This window comes from Rattus rattus, chromosome X (assembly GCF_011064425.1).
Source record: "Rattus rattus isolate New Zealand chromosome X, Rrattus_CSIRO_v1, whole genome shotgun sequence".
Classification (NCBI taxonomy): Eukaryota; Metazoa; Chordata; class Mammalia; order Rodentia; family Muridae; genus Rattus; species Rattus rattus.
The window spans coordinates 59,488,889-59,503,546 of NC_046172.1; the positions used below are offsets into that span (position 1 = coordinate 59,488,889).

The 14,658-nt window shown below is 37.8% G+C and overlaps 1 protein-coding gene across 1 annotated transcript in view; it reads left to right on the forward strand.

Annotated features, from left to right (window-relative positions):
* Tex11 (testis expressed 11) overlaps nucleotides 1-14,658 on the forward strand; it is a 161,014-nt gene that overhangs the window by 27,228 nt on the left and 119,128 nt on the right. The window contains exons 6-7 of the mRNA XM_032889391.1: nucleotides 8,356-8,436; nucleotides 8,522-8,641. Coding sequence (XP_032745282.1) covers nucleotides 8,356-8,436; nucleotides 8,522-8,641 — 201 coding nt within the window. The remainder of the gene's footprint in view (nucleotides 1-8,355; nucleotides 8,437-8,521; nucleotides 8,642-14,658) is intronic.

Here is a 14,658-nt window from a genome sequence, read left to right on the forward strand (position 1 = left end):
CTAATAACCACTTATCAGTGAGTGCATACCATGTGCATTTTTTCTGTGATTGGGTTACCTCACTCAGGATGATATTTTCTAGTTCAATCCATTTGCCTATGAATTTCATGAAGGCATTGTTTTTGATAGCTGAGTAGTACTCCATTGTGCAGATGTACCACGTTTTCTGAATCCATTCCTCTGTTGAAGGGCATCTGGGTTCTTTCCAACTTCTGGCTATTATAAATAAGGCTTCTATGAACATAGTGGAGCATGTGTGTCTTTGTATCTTTTAGGTATATGCCCAGGAGAGATATAACTGGGTCCTCAGGTAGTGGAATGTCCAATTTTCTGAGGAACCTCTAGACTGATTTCCAGAGTGGTTGTACCAGTGTGCAATCCCACCAACAATGGAGGAGTGTTCCTCTTTCTCCATATTCTTGCCAGCATCTATTGTCACCTGGTTTTTTTCTTTTTTTGAAAGTACCTTTCTTTCTTTCTTTTTTTTTTTTTTAATAAGGTGAATTGCTTTATTTTTATTTTTTATTTTTTACTGGATATATTTCTTTATTTACATTTCAAATGTTATTCCCTTTCCTGGTTTTCTGTTCATAAGCCCTCTAACCTTTCTCTCTCCCCCATAAGGGTGTCCCCCCATACACCCCTGGTTACCACCCCTTCGACATTCACCTGCACTAGGGGTCCAACCTTGGCAGGACCAAGGGCTTCCTTCCCTTTCCACTGGTGCCCAACAAGGCTATCCTTTGCTACATATGCAGTTGGAGCCCTGGGTCAGTTCAAGTATAGTCTTTGGGTAGTGTCACCTGAGTTTTTGATCTTAGTCATTCTGACTGGTGTGAGGTGGAATCTCATGGTTGTTTTGATTTGCATTTCCCTGATGATTAAGGATGTTGAACATTTCTTTAGGTACTTCTCAGCCATTTGGTATTCCTCAGCTGAGAATTTTTTGTTCAGTTCTACACCCCATTTTTAATAGGGTTATTTGGTCCTCTGGAGTCTAACTTCTTGAGTTCTTTGTATATACTGGATATTAGCCTTCTATTGGATGTAGGATTGGTAAAGCACTTTTCCCAATCTGTTGGTTGCCACTTTGTCCTAATGACAGTGTCCTTTGCCTTACAGAAGCTTTGCCATTTTATGAGGTCTATTTGTTGATTCTTGATCTTAGAGCATAATCTATTGGTGTTCTGTTCAGGAAAATTTCCCCTGTGCCCATGTGTTGAGACTCTTTCCCATGTTCTCTTCTATTAGTTTCAGTGTATCTGGTTTGATGTGGAGGTCCTTGATCCACTTGGACTTAAGCTTTGTACAAGGAGAAAAGAATGGGTCGATTTGCATTTTTCTACCTACTGACTGCCAGGTGAACCAACACCATTTGTTGAAAATGCTGTCTTTTTTCCAATGGATCATTTTAGCTCCTTTGTCAAAGATCAAGTGACCATAGGTGTGTGAGTTCATTTCTGGATCTTCAATTCTATTCTATTCTACTTGACTGTCTCTTTACCAATACCTTGCAGTTTTTTTTTTTTTTAAATCACGATTTCTCTGTAATACAGCTTGAGGTCAGGGATGCTGATTCCCCAGAAGTTCTTTTATGGTTGAAAATACTTTTCGCTATCCTGGGATTTTATTATTCCAAATGAATTTGCAAATTGCTCTTTCTAACTCTGAAGAATTGAGTTGGAATTTTGATGGGGACTGCATTGAATCTGTAGATTGCTTTTGGGAAGATGACTGTTTTTATTATATTAATCCTGCCAATCCATGAGCATGGGTGATCTTTCCATCTTCTGAGATCTTCAATTTCTTTCTTCAGAGACTTGAAGTTCTTGTCATATAGATCTTTCACTTGCTTGGTTAGAGTCACCCCAAGGTATTTTATGTTGTTTGTGACTATTGTTAAGGGAGTCATTTCCCTAATTCCTTTCCAGCCTGTTTATCCTTTGAGTAGAGGAAGGCTACTGATTTGTTTGAGTTAATTTTATATCTGACCACTTTGCTGAAGTTGTTGATCAGGCTTAGTAGTTCTCTGATGGAATTTTGGGGTCACTTAAGTATACAATCATATCATCTGCAAATAGTGATATTTTGACTTCTTGCTTTCCAAGAAGTGATATTTTGACTTCTTGCTTTCCAATTTGTATGTATCCTTTGACCTCCTTTTGTTGTCTGATTGCTCTGGCTAGAACTTCAAGAACTATATTGAATAAGTAGGGGGAGATTGGGCAGCCTTGTCAGTTCCTGATTTTAGTGGGATTGCTTCAAGTTTCTCTCCATTTATTTTGATGTCAGCTCTAGTTTAATGTATATCGCTTTTACTATGTTTAGGTATGGGCCTTGAATTCCTATTCTTTCCAAGACTTTTATCATGAAGAGGTGTTGACTTTTGTCAAATGCTTTCTCAGCATCTAATGAAATGATCATGTGGTTTTTTTTTTCCTTTGAGTTTGTTTATGGGTGAATTATGTTGATGGATTTCTGTATATTGAATCATCCCTGCATGCCTGGGATGAAGCCTACTTACTTGATCATGGTGAATGATCATTTTGTTGTGTTCTTGTATTCAGTTTGTGAGAATTTTATTGAGTATTTTTTGCACGATATTCATGAGGGAAATTGGTCTGAAGTTGTCTTTCTTTATAAGGTTTGTGTGTGGTTTCGATATAAGATAATTGTGATTTCAAAGAATGAATTGGGTAGTGTTCCTTCTGTTTCTATTTTGTGGAATAGTTTGAAGAGTATTAGCCATAGTCTTCTTTGAAGGTCTGATAGAATTCTGCACTCAACCCATCTGGTCCTGAGCTTTTTTTGGTTGGGAGACTTTTAGTGACTGCTTCTATTTCTTTTCGGGTTGTGGGATTGTTCAGATGGTTTATCTGATCCTGATTTAACTTTGGTACCTGGTATCTGTCTAGAAAATTGTCCATTTCCTCTAGATTTTCCAGTTTTGTTGAATATAGGCTTTTGTAGTAGTATCTGATGATTTTTTGAATGTCCTCAGATTCTGTAGTTATGTCTCCCTTTTCATTTCTGATTTCATTAGTTTGGCTACTGTCTCTGTGCCCTCTGGTTAGTCTGGCTAAGGGTTTATCTATCTTGTTGATTTTCTCAAAGAACCAGTTCCTGATTGTTTTGAATCTTTGTATAGTTCTTTTTGTTTCTACTTGGTTGATAACAGCCTGGAATTTGATTATTTCCTGCTGTCTACTCTTCTTGGGTGTATTTGCTTCTTTTTGTTCTAAAGCTTTCAGGTGTTTTGTCAAGCTGCTAGTTGTATGCTCTCCCCAGTTTCTTTTTGGAGGCACTCAGAGGTATGAGTTTTCTTCTCAGCACTGCTTTTGCTGTGTCCCCTAAGTTTGGGTATGTTGGGCCTTTCTTTTCATTAAATTCTAAAAGGCCTTTAATATCTTTATTTTTTCCTTGACCAAGTTATCACTGAGTAGAGAATTGTTGAGCTTCCATGTGTATGTGGGCTTTCTGTAGATTTTATTGTTATGAAAGACCAGCCTTAGTCTGTGGTGATCTGATAGGATGCATGGGATTATTTCAATCTTCTTGTATCTGTTGAGGCCTGTTTTGTGACCTTTTCAATTTTGGAGAAGGTACCATGAGCTGCTGAGAAGGTATATTCTTTTGTTTTAGTATGAACTGTTCTATAGATATCTTTTAAATCCATTTGGTTCATAACTTCTGTTAGTCTATGTCTCTGTTTAATTTCTGTTTCCATGATCTGTCCATTGATGAGAATGGGGTGTTGAAGTCTCCTACTATTGTTGTCTGAGGTGCAATGTGTGCTTTCAGCTTTATGAATGTCCTTTCATTTGGTGCATAGATGTTCAGAATTGAGAGTTCATCTTGGTAGATTTTTTTTCCTTTTATGAGTATGAAGTGTCTTTCCTTATCTTTTTTTGATAACTTTTGGTTGAAAATCAAATTTATTCGATTTATTAGAATGGATACTCCAGCTTGTTTCTTAGGACCATTTGCTTGGAAAAGGTTTTCCAGCCTTTTAGTCTGAGGTAGTGTCTGTCTTTGTCACTAGGTGCGTTTCCTCTATGCAGCAAAATGCTGGGTCCTGTTTACATACCCAGTCTGTTAGTCTGTCTTTTTATTGGGGAATTGAGTCCATTGATGTTAAGAGATATTAAGGAAAAGTGATTGTTGCTTCCTATTATTTTTGTTGTTAGAGGTGGAATTATGTTTTTGTGGCTATCTTCTTTTGTGTTTTTTGCAAGATTACTTTCTAGGGTGTAGCTTCCCTCCTTGTGTTGAAGTTTTCTATCTATTATCCTTTGTAGGGCTGGATTTATGGAAAGATATTATGTAAATTTGGTTTTGTATTGGAATATCTTGGTTTCTCCATGTATATTAATTGAGAGTTTTGCTGTAGATAGTACCCTGTACTGGTATTTGTGTGCTCTTAGGGTCTGTATGACATCTGTCCAGGATCTTCTGGCTTTCATAGTCTTTGGTGAGAAGTCTGGTGTGATTCTGATAGGTCTGCCTCTTACTTGACCTTTTCCCCTTACTGCTTTTAATATTCTTTATTTGTTTTGTGCACTTGGTGTTTTGACTATTATGTGACCAGAGGAGTTTCTTTTCTGGTCCAATCTATTTGGGATTCTGTAGGCTCCTTGTATGTTTATGGGCATCTCTTTCTTTAGGTTAGGGAAGTTTTCTTCTATAATTCTAAATTAGATATTTGCAAAGTTGTGAGTCTTTGCTCTCTTCTATACCTATTATCCTTAGGTTTGTTCTTTTCATTGTGTCCTCAATTTCCTGGATGGTTTGGCTTAGGAGCATTTTGCATTTTGCTTTTCCTTGACAGTTGTGTCAATGTTTTTTTCTATGGTATCTTTTGTCCCTGAGATTCTCTCTTCTATCTCTTGTATTCTGTTGGTGATGCTTACATCTACGACTCCTGATCTCTTTCCTAGGTTTTCTTTCTCCAGGGTTGTCTCCCTTTGTGCTTTCTTTATTGTTTCCATTTCCATGTTTTAGATCCTGGATGGTTTTGTTCAATTCCTTCACCTGTTTGGTTGCATTTGACTGTAATTCTTTTTTTTTTTTTCCCGGAGCTGGGGACCGAACCCAGGGCCTTGCCCTCACTAGGCAAGCGCTCTACCGCTGAGCTAAATCCCCAACCCCCTTGACTGTAATTCTTTAAGGGATACTTGTGTTTCCTCTTTAAGGTCTTCTATCTGTTTATCTTTGTCTTCCTGTATTTCTTTAAGGGAGTTATTCATGTCCTTCTTAGTGTTTCCTATCTTCATCATGAGATGTGATTTTAAATTCAAGTCTTGCTTTCCCAGTGTGTTGGTGTATCCAGGACTTTCTGTGGTTGGAGAACTGGGTTCTGATGATGCCAAGTAGCCTTGGTTTCTGTTGCTTAGGTTCTTGTTCTTGCCTCTCACCATCTGGTTATCTCTAGTATCTGTTAGTCTTAGTGCCTTTGACTGGAGCTTGTCCCTCCTGTGAGCTTGTGAGCCTGTGATCTTAGGTGTGTCAGCACTCCTGGGAGACCAGCCCTCTCTGGGCAGGGTTTGGGTTTGGAGAGCTGTGCCTCAGTGTTAACTTCAGGGTGCAGAAGGAGACAGGAAGCTTTTTAAAAATTTTAATGGTTTTATTTCTTTACCTTTCAGATACTATCCCACTTTCCAGTGTCCCCTCCACAAACTCCCTATCCCCTTACCCCTCTCCCCTGTCTCTATGAGGGTGCTCCTCCCTCCTGCCTCAGCACCTTAGCATTCCTTTACACTGAGGCATCCAGCCTTCACAAGACCAAGGACTTCTCCTCCCATTGATGCCAGACAAGGCCATCCTCTGCTACATATGCAGCTGGAGCCATGGGTCCATCCCTGTGTATTCTTGGGATGGTGGTTTAGTCCCTGGGAGCTCTGGGAGGTCTGGTCGGTTGATGTTGTTGTTCCTCTTATGGGGTTACAAACCTCTTCAGCTCCTTTGGTTCTTGCCCTAACTCCTCCAGTGGGGTCCCTGCACTCAGTCCGATGTTTGGCTGTGTGCCTCTGCATCTCTATTGGTCAGGCTCTCATTTTAACATAATTATCTCTTAAAGGCCCTATGTTCAAATGTGCTCATACATTTGAAGTGAGGGCTTCAACATACAATTTTTATGAAGTGGCAATTTTTCTATATTAATAACTCATTCTTGGATTTAATGGTAGAAAGGATGTTTAGTATATGTGAGGTTTTGTGTTCAAGCCCCAGCGCTGCAAACAAAAAACCAAAAACCTCAACACTAAAACAACTAATTCTTTTTTATTTTTTAAATATTTATTTATTTTATGTATATGAGCACACTGTAGCTGTCTTCAAACTCACCAGAAGAGGGCATCAGATCCTGTTATAGATGGTTGTGAGCCACCATGTGGTTGCTGGGAATTGAACTCAGGACTGCTGTAAGCCAGAGCTCTTAACTGCTGAGCCATCTCTCCAACCCAGAACAACTAATTCTTGATTTATCAGTTTTATATTATCTATTTACTTAGAATTATGATATAAGGAGTTATTTCCTGTTATATTATGTTCTCTGATCTTTTCTCCATTTTTATAGTACACTATGTAAAACTTACTTGACGGCTATCTTTAAAGTATTTTTTGAGAGAGGGTCTCTCTGTGTAGTCCTTATAAGCTTGGAAATCTTTAAAAATACAAACAATACATTTTCCCCATAACTTTTGAAGATTAAATCTTTACTTTCCATTTGGTTAGAGTATTCATACCTTCACCATTCTACCTCTCTTCCCCTTTCACCTACATTTCTTAATTCTCCTCCTTCGGGTATTCTTTTTGAGTGGGATGTTCTTTCATGGAATTGTTTTTCCTCACTAAATTTGAGGTTTCTCGATAGTCTTCTTTGAATACTGAGTCACACTATAGTAACTTGAACCACATGACAGATGGAGGATTAAGACCAGATATTTTGCACTGATCTATGTTGTCAGCTATCTGAATCTCTTTATTTCTTTTCAGCCCAAGAGCTGTATTTATTGCTATTTTCTCAAGGGAAGATAGAGACGTTTTGTGGGGAGGCTAATTACTTGATGTTTCTGCTTTTCACATAAAGGGGTGTTTCTATATTTTCTATATTTGTGCATTTGTGATGAGAGTTTTTGTCTTATTTGTTTTTCTGCTTTTAGAGATTTCTCCTAATTTCTGGTCCATTGAGAATACCTCTGAATTTCCAGGACTCTTGTTGAATTAGAGGCGTACTTTTTACTGTCATTTCTGGGCATCTATACTAGAAGAGGTGGCTGTACCATATGCTCACTCTTTTATCTCAATTCAGTCCTTATTTGTGTCCACAGCATTTATGCATATTATATATCAGCTATTGATTACCTATCAGTTACAGTATTGAGAGCATTTTCCGGTCATGACAAGTAAAGGCTATTTAACAATATGTAAATTCTAACTATTCAAAATATTGGGATAGGGCTGGAGAGATTGCTCAGAGGTTAAGAGTACTGAATGCACTTCCAGAATTCTTAAGTTCAATTTCCCAGCAACCACATGGTGTCTCATAACTACCTATAGTGAGATCTGGAAGCATACATGCAATACATAACATTGACTATAATAAATAAATAAACATTAAAAAAGAAATCCTTAAAAATATTGGAATAATAATTGGAATTTTTGAAAACATACATGACTAAAATATTAAAAATATTTTCTCAGAAGATACATATTTAAGGCATTGCTCTAGTTGCGTTTTTGTGCTATGTTTGTGATGAAATAGTCAGACAAAAATCAATGTCGATGAGAAAATATTTATTTGGCCTACAATTCCAGGTCACAGTCCATTGTTGAAAACAAGTCAAAGCAGGAACTGAAGCAGTCATATTGTGTCTACTTGTGTCTATAGTCAAGATCAATGAGAGAATTTACACATCCATACTTGCTTGCTCTCATCTAGTTCTCTCCCGCTTTATCTAGTACACTATCTCCTTCCTAGGAAATGACAGCACCCACACTGTGCTGGGTCTTTCTACATCAGCTAAGAAGCAAGAGACTCTCTGAGCAGATCTACAGGCCAATCTGCCCTTGATAACTTCTCATTAAGACTCTCTTCCCAGGTGATTCTAGGTTGTGGAGGTTGACCTTTAAAAGTAACCAGCACAAACATTAATCTTTTGTTACTGCTTTTCTCAAGACCCCTTCTCTTAAGTTGAAATTCAAAGCAGAGCGCAGAACTCTAGAAAGTGCTGATGGCTGGTTTTTTCCCTGTATACCGTATCTCAATATATAGAGAAACTATGTTCTCCAATATTTTTCAACCAATTAGAGAGAGGTGTGAAGTTTTAAAATAATTTCCTAACTTCTGTTTTCTAGATGAATATGAAAACAGGAAAACAATGGTTGGATACTGGAAATGCTCAGATTGCTGATGAATTTTTTCAAGCTGCCATGGCTGTAAGTTACTACTGATTTTGAGCAGTGGAAATTGTTAGTAACATCTGTGGTAGGTCTCATGCTTGTGGGTTTTTTTATTTTTCAGAATCTGGAGAAATTATATATCAGATTAATGCAGAGCTGCCACACTGAGACTAACTTGTTCCTGTATAAGAACACCGTGGAGAAGGGCATCTTCCATGTGCTTTCTTACCAAGCTGAGTCAGTAGGTATCATAAGCACAGTGGCCTTACAACGGGATATCTATAGGATATGATAGTTGATATTACTAGTGGTGACTGTAATCTGTGTAGCATGAATGAGAGTGAAAAGAAAGAATAGCTAAGCATAATATTCAACCACTTCATTTAACATCTGTATTTATGACAACAACTATTTTTTTTGAAATACTGTCTTTGAAAGTCTCATTTTAAACTATTATTTTTTTCAAATATATGGATTTGTGATATGCATGGTACATGCATGCGAGCATGTGGGAAGGGTGTACCTTTGTGTCTACATGTAGAGGTCAGAGCAAGACATCATGTGTCTTCCTCTATAATTCTGTGCCTTAGTCCCTTGAAGCAGGGTCCCTGATTGGACAAGGAGCTTGATGTTTGGGTTAGGCTGGCTGACCTAGTATGTGCTGAGCTCATGCTTGGAGAGCAGTTGCTCTTACCTACTGAGCCATCTACCCAACCTTGAGATTCTCTTACATTCACAATGTTCGTTAAATAGTTGACCTCAAAGATGCCTTCTTATTTATGATTGTTCAGTGTTTTTCACTGATACTTAAAAGTCTTCTGGTTTTATGTAAATATTAAAATTTCCAAATTGTTCTCTATCATTTGTTGCTTTATTAGTTTCCTTAGTTTGTCATTATGGAGTTAGGCATGTATTTTTAGTTGGTAAAATGTTAACTATGATGAATTTGCCTATGGCAATTCTGGAAATGGAAGAAGCCTTAAATATAATATTATTTTAACATTGTTATTGATATATAATTTTATACTGTAAGATACACCTATTTATAATGTACCAGTAATTTTAATATATTTCTATTATAAGTATTTAATATAAATTTAATAGATATATTTATATTTAATGTAAACATAAATCAATTTTCTGTCTCTGTAAATGTGCCTATTATGGGCATTTCATGCAGGTAAAGATGGACAGTAGGCGATTTTTATGATTAACTTTTATTTAGCATAATTGTTTAAGGCTTAATCACATTGCGTCATGCTTCACTCTGCAGATTTGCAGATAAATAAGTGTTTATTTAACCATTCATTCACTGATAGACATTTGAATTGTTTCCAGTATTTGGTTATTATTCATTATACTGTGAATATTTATGTATAGAGTTTTGTATCTGCATGTTTTTATTTTTCTTGGGTATATACCTAGAAGTGGAATTGCTGGGTAGCCTGGTAAGTGTAACTATTTTTAATTAGAATTTTTTTTTTGAGAAACTGCCAGATTATCTTCTATAGTGGCCATGCCAACTTACATTTTCGCCAACAGTGTATGGAAGCTCCACTTTCTCTAGATCTGAAAACTTGACAGTTTCAAGTAATGCTATTTAAGCTCATGATCCATTTTTAGTTTACTTCTAGGTATGAAATGAGATGTCTAACTCTTCTTTTTTGTATACATGGCTATCCAACTATCTCAAATGCCACAGGTTGAGATCCTCTGTTTCCTTGTTAAGTAATCTTGGAACTTTTGTAAAAAAAATTATATCACAAATCTAAGGGCTTAATTTTGGTCTATATTCTACTAAGTTAGCTGGATATCTCTGTCTTCATGCTAGCACCAGACTGTCCTGATTACTGTAATTGTATAGTAAGCTTTGAGATGAGGAAGGATGAGTTACCAGTAAAATTTTATTTTGTTGTAACATTGTTTTGAGTATTCTGGGCTCCTTACATTTCCATATGAATTTTAGGATTAACTTGTCACTTTGTACAAAGAAGCCAGTTACAAGTTCGGTAGAGAGAGAGTTGAATCTATACACAATGTTGAGGACTATTGCTATCTTCTTAATATAATGTATTCTGAAATAAAAAATTATATTTATTTTCTTCTTTTTAGAGGCAGTATCTCACTATGTGTATACCCCTGTTAGGCTTGAAACTCAATGTAGACCAGTCTGGCCTTGAACTCACAGAGGTCTGCCTCTGCCTCCTGAGTGCTGGCAATAAAGGTGTGTACCACCATGACTGGCTCTCCTTTTTCTTATTTTTTTAAAAAGATTTATTTTATGTATGACTGCACTGTAGCTGTCTTCAGACACACCAGAAGAGGGCATTGGATCCCATTACAGGTGGTTGTGAGCCACCATGTGGTTGCTGGGAATTGAACTCAGGACCTCTGGAAGAGCAGTCAGTGCTCTTAACCACTGAGCCATCTCTCCAGCCCTCTTATACTTCCTATTAAAAATTTAAACTGACACAAAATGTATGGGATATATATTTGATATATGTATATATTTTACATTGTTCAAATCTTTTATTTTATGATGATGAAACTGAAGTTAATAGAGGAAACATCATTTACCTGAAGGTTCAAGATCAGAATCAAAATTTTCATTTTTTTTGAACCTTTTATATTTTAAGTGATTTTCATAAATGAATACTGTATTCAAATCATTTCTATTTCTTCTTCTCCATTCCCTAACTCTCCTCATGTCCCCTCATCTCAAACTATTGACCTTTCCTTTTTTATTTTACACACACACACACACACACACACACACACACACACACACACACACACACACACACAGACACACTCCGTGCTGAATCCATTTAGTAGTGCTCATATGTGTGTGTTTACAGCTGACCACTTACGATTGGATAACCTGTCAGGAAGCTCATCCTGGAGAAGACTGGTTCTCCCTCTCACAGTAGTCATGAATTGCCTCTACCTTTTCAATAGGGGTAGGACCTTGTGAGATTTTCCCCATCTGTATTATTGTCATGTCAACTGTCATGCTGTTAAGATTTCATAGGTGTAACTTCCCTGTTATCCATTCATATATGGATATAATATGATATATGGTATCTGATATCTAGATATCCCAGCAGAAATCTAGTCCTCTGGCTCTTAATTCTTCCTGCCCCCCTTTCTGGAATGTTCTCTTATATTTAGGCAGAGAGGTTGCATTGTAGATATGTTAATTGGGGTGGGGCACTCCATGGTCTACTGTTCTCTGTATTTTGACCAGTTATGAATTTCTGTAATAATTTCCATCTGCATCAAAAAAGCTTCTTTGGTGAGGGGTGAGAACTACACTCATCTGTGGGTACAAGGATCAGTGTTTAGAGTACTGTTAGGAATTCCATTGGTTTAGGAGAGAACAAGTTCTCCTCTAGGGTCCATGATTTTATCTGCCATAGCTAGATTTATATTACCAGGCACAAATTTCCTATTATTGGGGAATTTATCCAGTTAGATGGCTTCTGCATACCCACAAGATATACATGCCACTAGGCTTTTTGTCCAATGCTCCCTACACTGCAAATGAGATTGATATATACATGAATTTTTTTCTTTATAATTTTTGTCTTCACTTATATTGTTAATATTTTGTTAACTACTTTAAGGCAATTAAGAAAATACTGATATAAAGTCTAGCAGGATTTGGACCTATATATTATTACTTTTAGATAGGATATATAGACCTTGAACTCTTATTCTTCCTGCCTCAGTATCCTGGTGGTAAAAGTAAAGGTGTGTGCCATCATACTCAGTTTTACACCTTAACTTTTACAATTTGTTAAATGACTCTGAAATATCACTTGACATTTCTTAGCCTATAAAGGTGAATATTTCAGTTAAGCAAGTTGCTGTATATGTACAAGGCTGCCAATGGCCTATGTACTAGATTGGGACAGAGGTACATTTGTCTTGACAGTAGTTCACATGAAAAAGGTTTGTTTCTAGTGTAATGGTTTATATTGGTTGTCAATTTGACAGTATGTAGAATCACCTAGGAGACAAGCCTCTGGGCATGTCTGTGAGTTGGTTAGATGATCTAGACGTACCAGTGCTCTAACCTACTCTAGATCACCTACCACCTACCGCCATGCCTTTTCCTGCCATGATGGACTTCCTCTTGAACTGTAATCCAAAATAAACCTTTCTTTTAAGTTGCTTTTTGTCAGATTGCCCCTTGTCAACTCGACACACAAATGCATCACTTATTACCAATGAGAACAGTAATACAGCATGTTCTTGTCCATAATCACAGTTATTCAGGAGCATGAGGCGTTAAGATCACTTGAGACCAGGAGTTTGAGAATAGTCTGGACTACATAGTAAGAGCCTGTGTTAGGGCCTATTTTAATAATATCTAGGTGGGTATTTTGTGTTAATTAGCTACACTTTGTGTATTGTGATTATTTCTAGGCATTGCACATTAAAAATAATTGGATTAGTGTAGAGAATATACCATGTGAAAATATTTGGAGACTATAATGACGTCTATGTTGACAAAACACTGAGAGTAGGAATGACAACCCTTTTCTGAATGTTTTTAGGACTTAGGACTAAAATATTAAACAGCAGTCAAACTCCACAGAACAGAATGGAAACCGATGGGTAAAACCTACAGGAGGAAAAATTTCAGATCAATGTAAGGAACAACTATTTATTAGATAGTAGCCCTATAAATCTGACAGCTTTGTTGAAAGATATCTAATTCCATTGTCACTAGAAGACTGTAAGCAAAGGTGTGAACATAATACAATTATGTATTCTAGGGAGAATTATTTAATTAGATAGGAAGTTAGATTCCTGTGACTCATAGCTTTCTTAATGCTATGTCTTAGTCAGGGTTTCTATTCCTGAACAAAACATCATGACCAAGGAGCAAGTTGGGGAGGAAAGGGTTTATTCAGTTTATACTTCCACATTGCTGTTCATCACCAAAGGAAGTCAGGACTGGAACTCACACAGGGTAGGAACTTGGGAGGCAGGAGCTGATGCAGAGGCCATGGAGGGGGTGCTGCTTACTGGATTGCTTCCCCTGGCTTGCTCAGCTTGCTTTTTTATAGAACCTAGGACTACCAGCCCAGGGATGGCACCACCCACAATGGAGCCTCCTACCCTTGATCACTAGTTGAGGAAATGCCTTACATCTGGATCTCATGGAGGCATTTCCTCAAAGGAGGATCCTTTCTCTGTCATCACTCCAGATTGTGTCAAGTTGACACACAAAACCTGCCAGTACATGCTAAGATTCTAGAAATACTTGTAACATTTCTTCAGTGTTCTAGATGCTGGTTTTTTTATCTTTATTAAATTGGATATTTCTTATTTACATTTCAAATGTTAGTCCTTTTCCCGGTTTCCATGCCAACATCCCACTAACTCCTCCCCTCCCCTTCTATATGGGTGTTCCCCTCCCCACTCCTCCCCATTACCACCCTCCCCACAAGAATCCTGTTCACTGCGGGGGGAGGTTCCAGCCTTTGCAGGACCAAGGGCTTCCCCTTCCACTGGTGCTCTTACTAGGATATTCATTGCTACCTATGAGGTCAGAGTCCAGGGTCAGTCCATGTATAGTCTTTGGGTAGTGGCTTAGTCCTGGAAGCTCTGGTTGCTTGGCATTGTTGTACATATGGGGTCTCGAGCCCTTCAAGCTCTTCAGTTCTTTCTCTGATTCCTTCAACAGGGGTCCCGTTCTCAGTTCAGTGGTTTGCTGCTGGCATTCGCCTCTGTATTTGCTGTACTCTGGCTGTGTCTCTCAGGATCGATCTACATCCGGCTCCTGTCGGTCTGCACTTCTTTGCTTCATCCATCTTGTCTAATTGGGTGGCTCTATATGTATGGGCCACATGTGGGGCAGGCTCTGAATGGGTGTTCCTTCAGCCTCTGTTCTAAACTTTGTCTCCCTATTCCCTGCCAAGGGTGTTCTTGTTCCCCTTTTAAAGAAGGAGTGAAGCATTGAGTTTCATGTGTTCTGTGCACTAGATGCTGATTTTAAAATGGCAGTTTTAGCAAGCTGAAAAATTGAGTAGTGACTACTCTCCCGAGAACTATATAGTTCTTCACTATGTAACTCGTGATAATATCTTTAAGAAATTCTGGCACTGGAATTGAACCTAGGACCTTGGGTATGGTAGTAATCACTAACCTACAGCTTAATCTCCAGCTTCCTTTGGCCCACTGTTGTAGTCTTCGCTCTTCTGAAACGCACTCTGTAGACCAGGCTGATCTGGAACTCACAGAGAG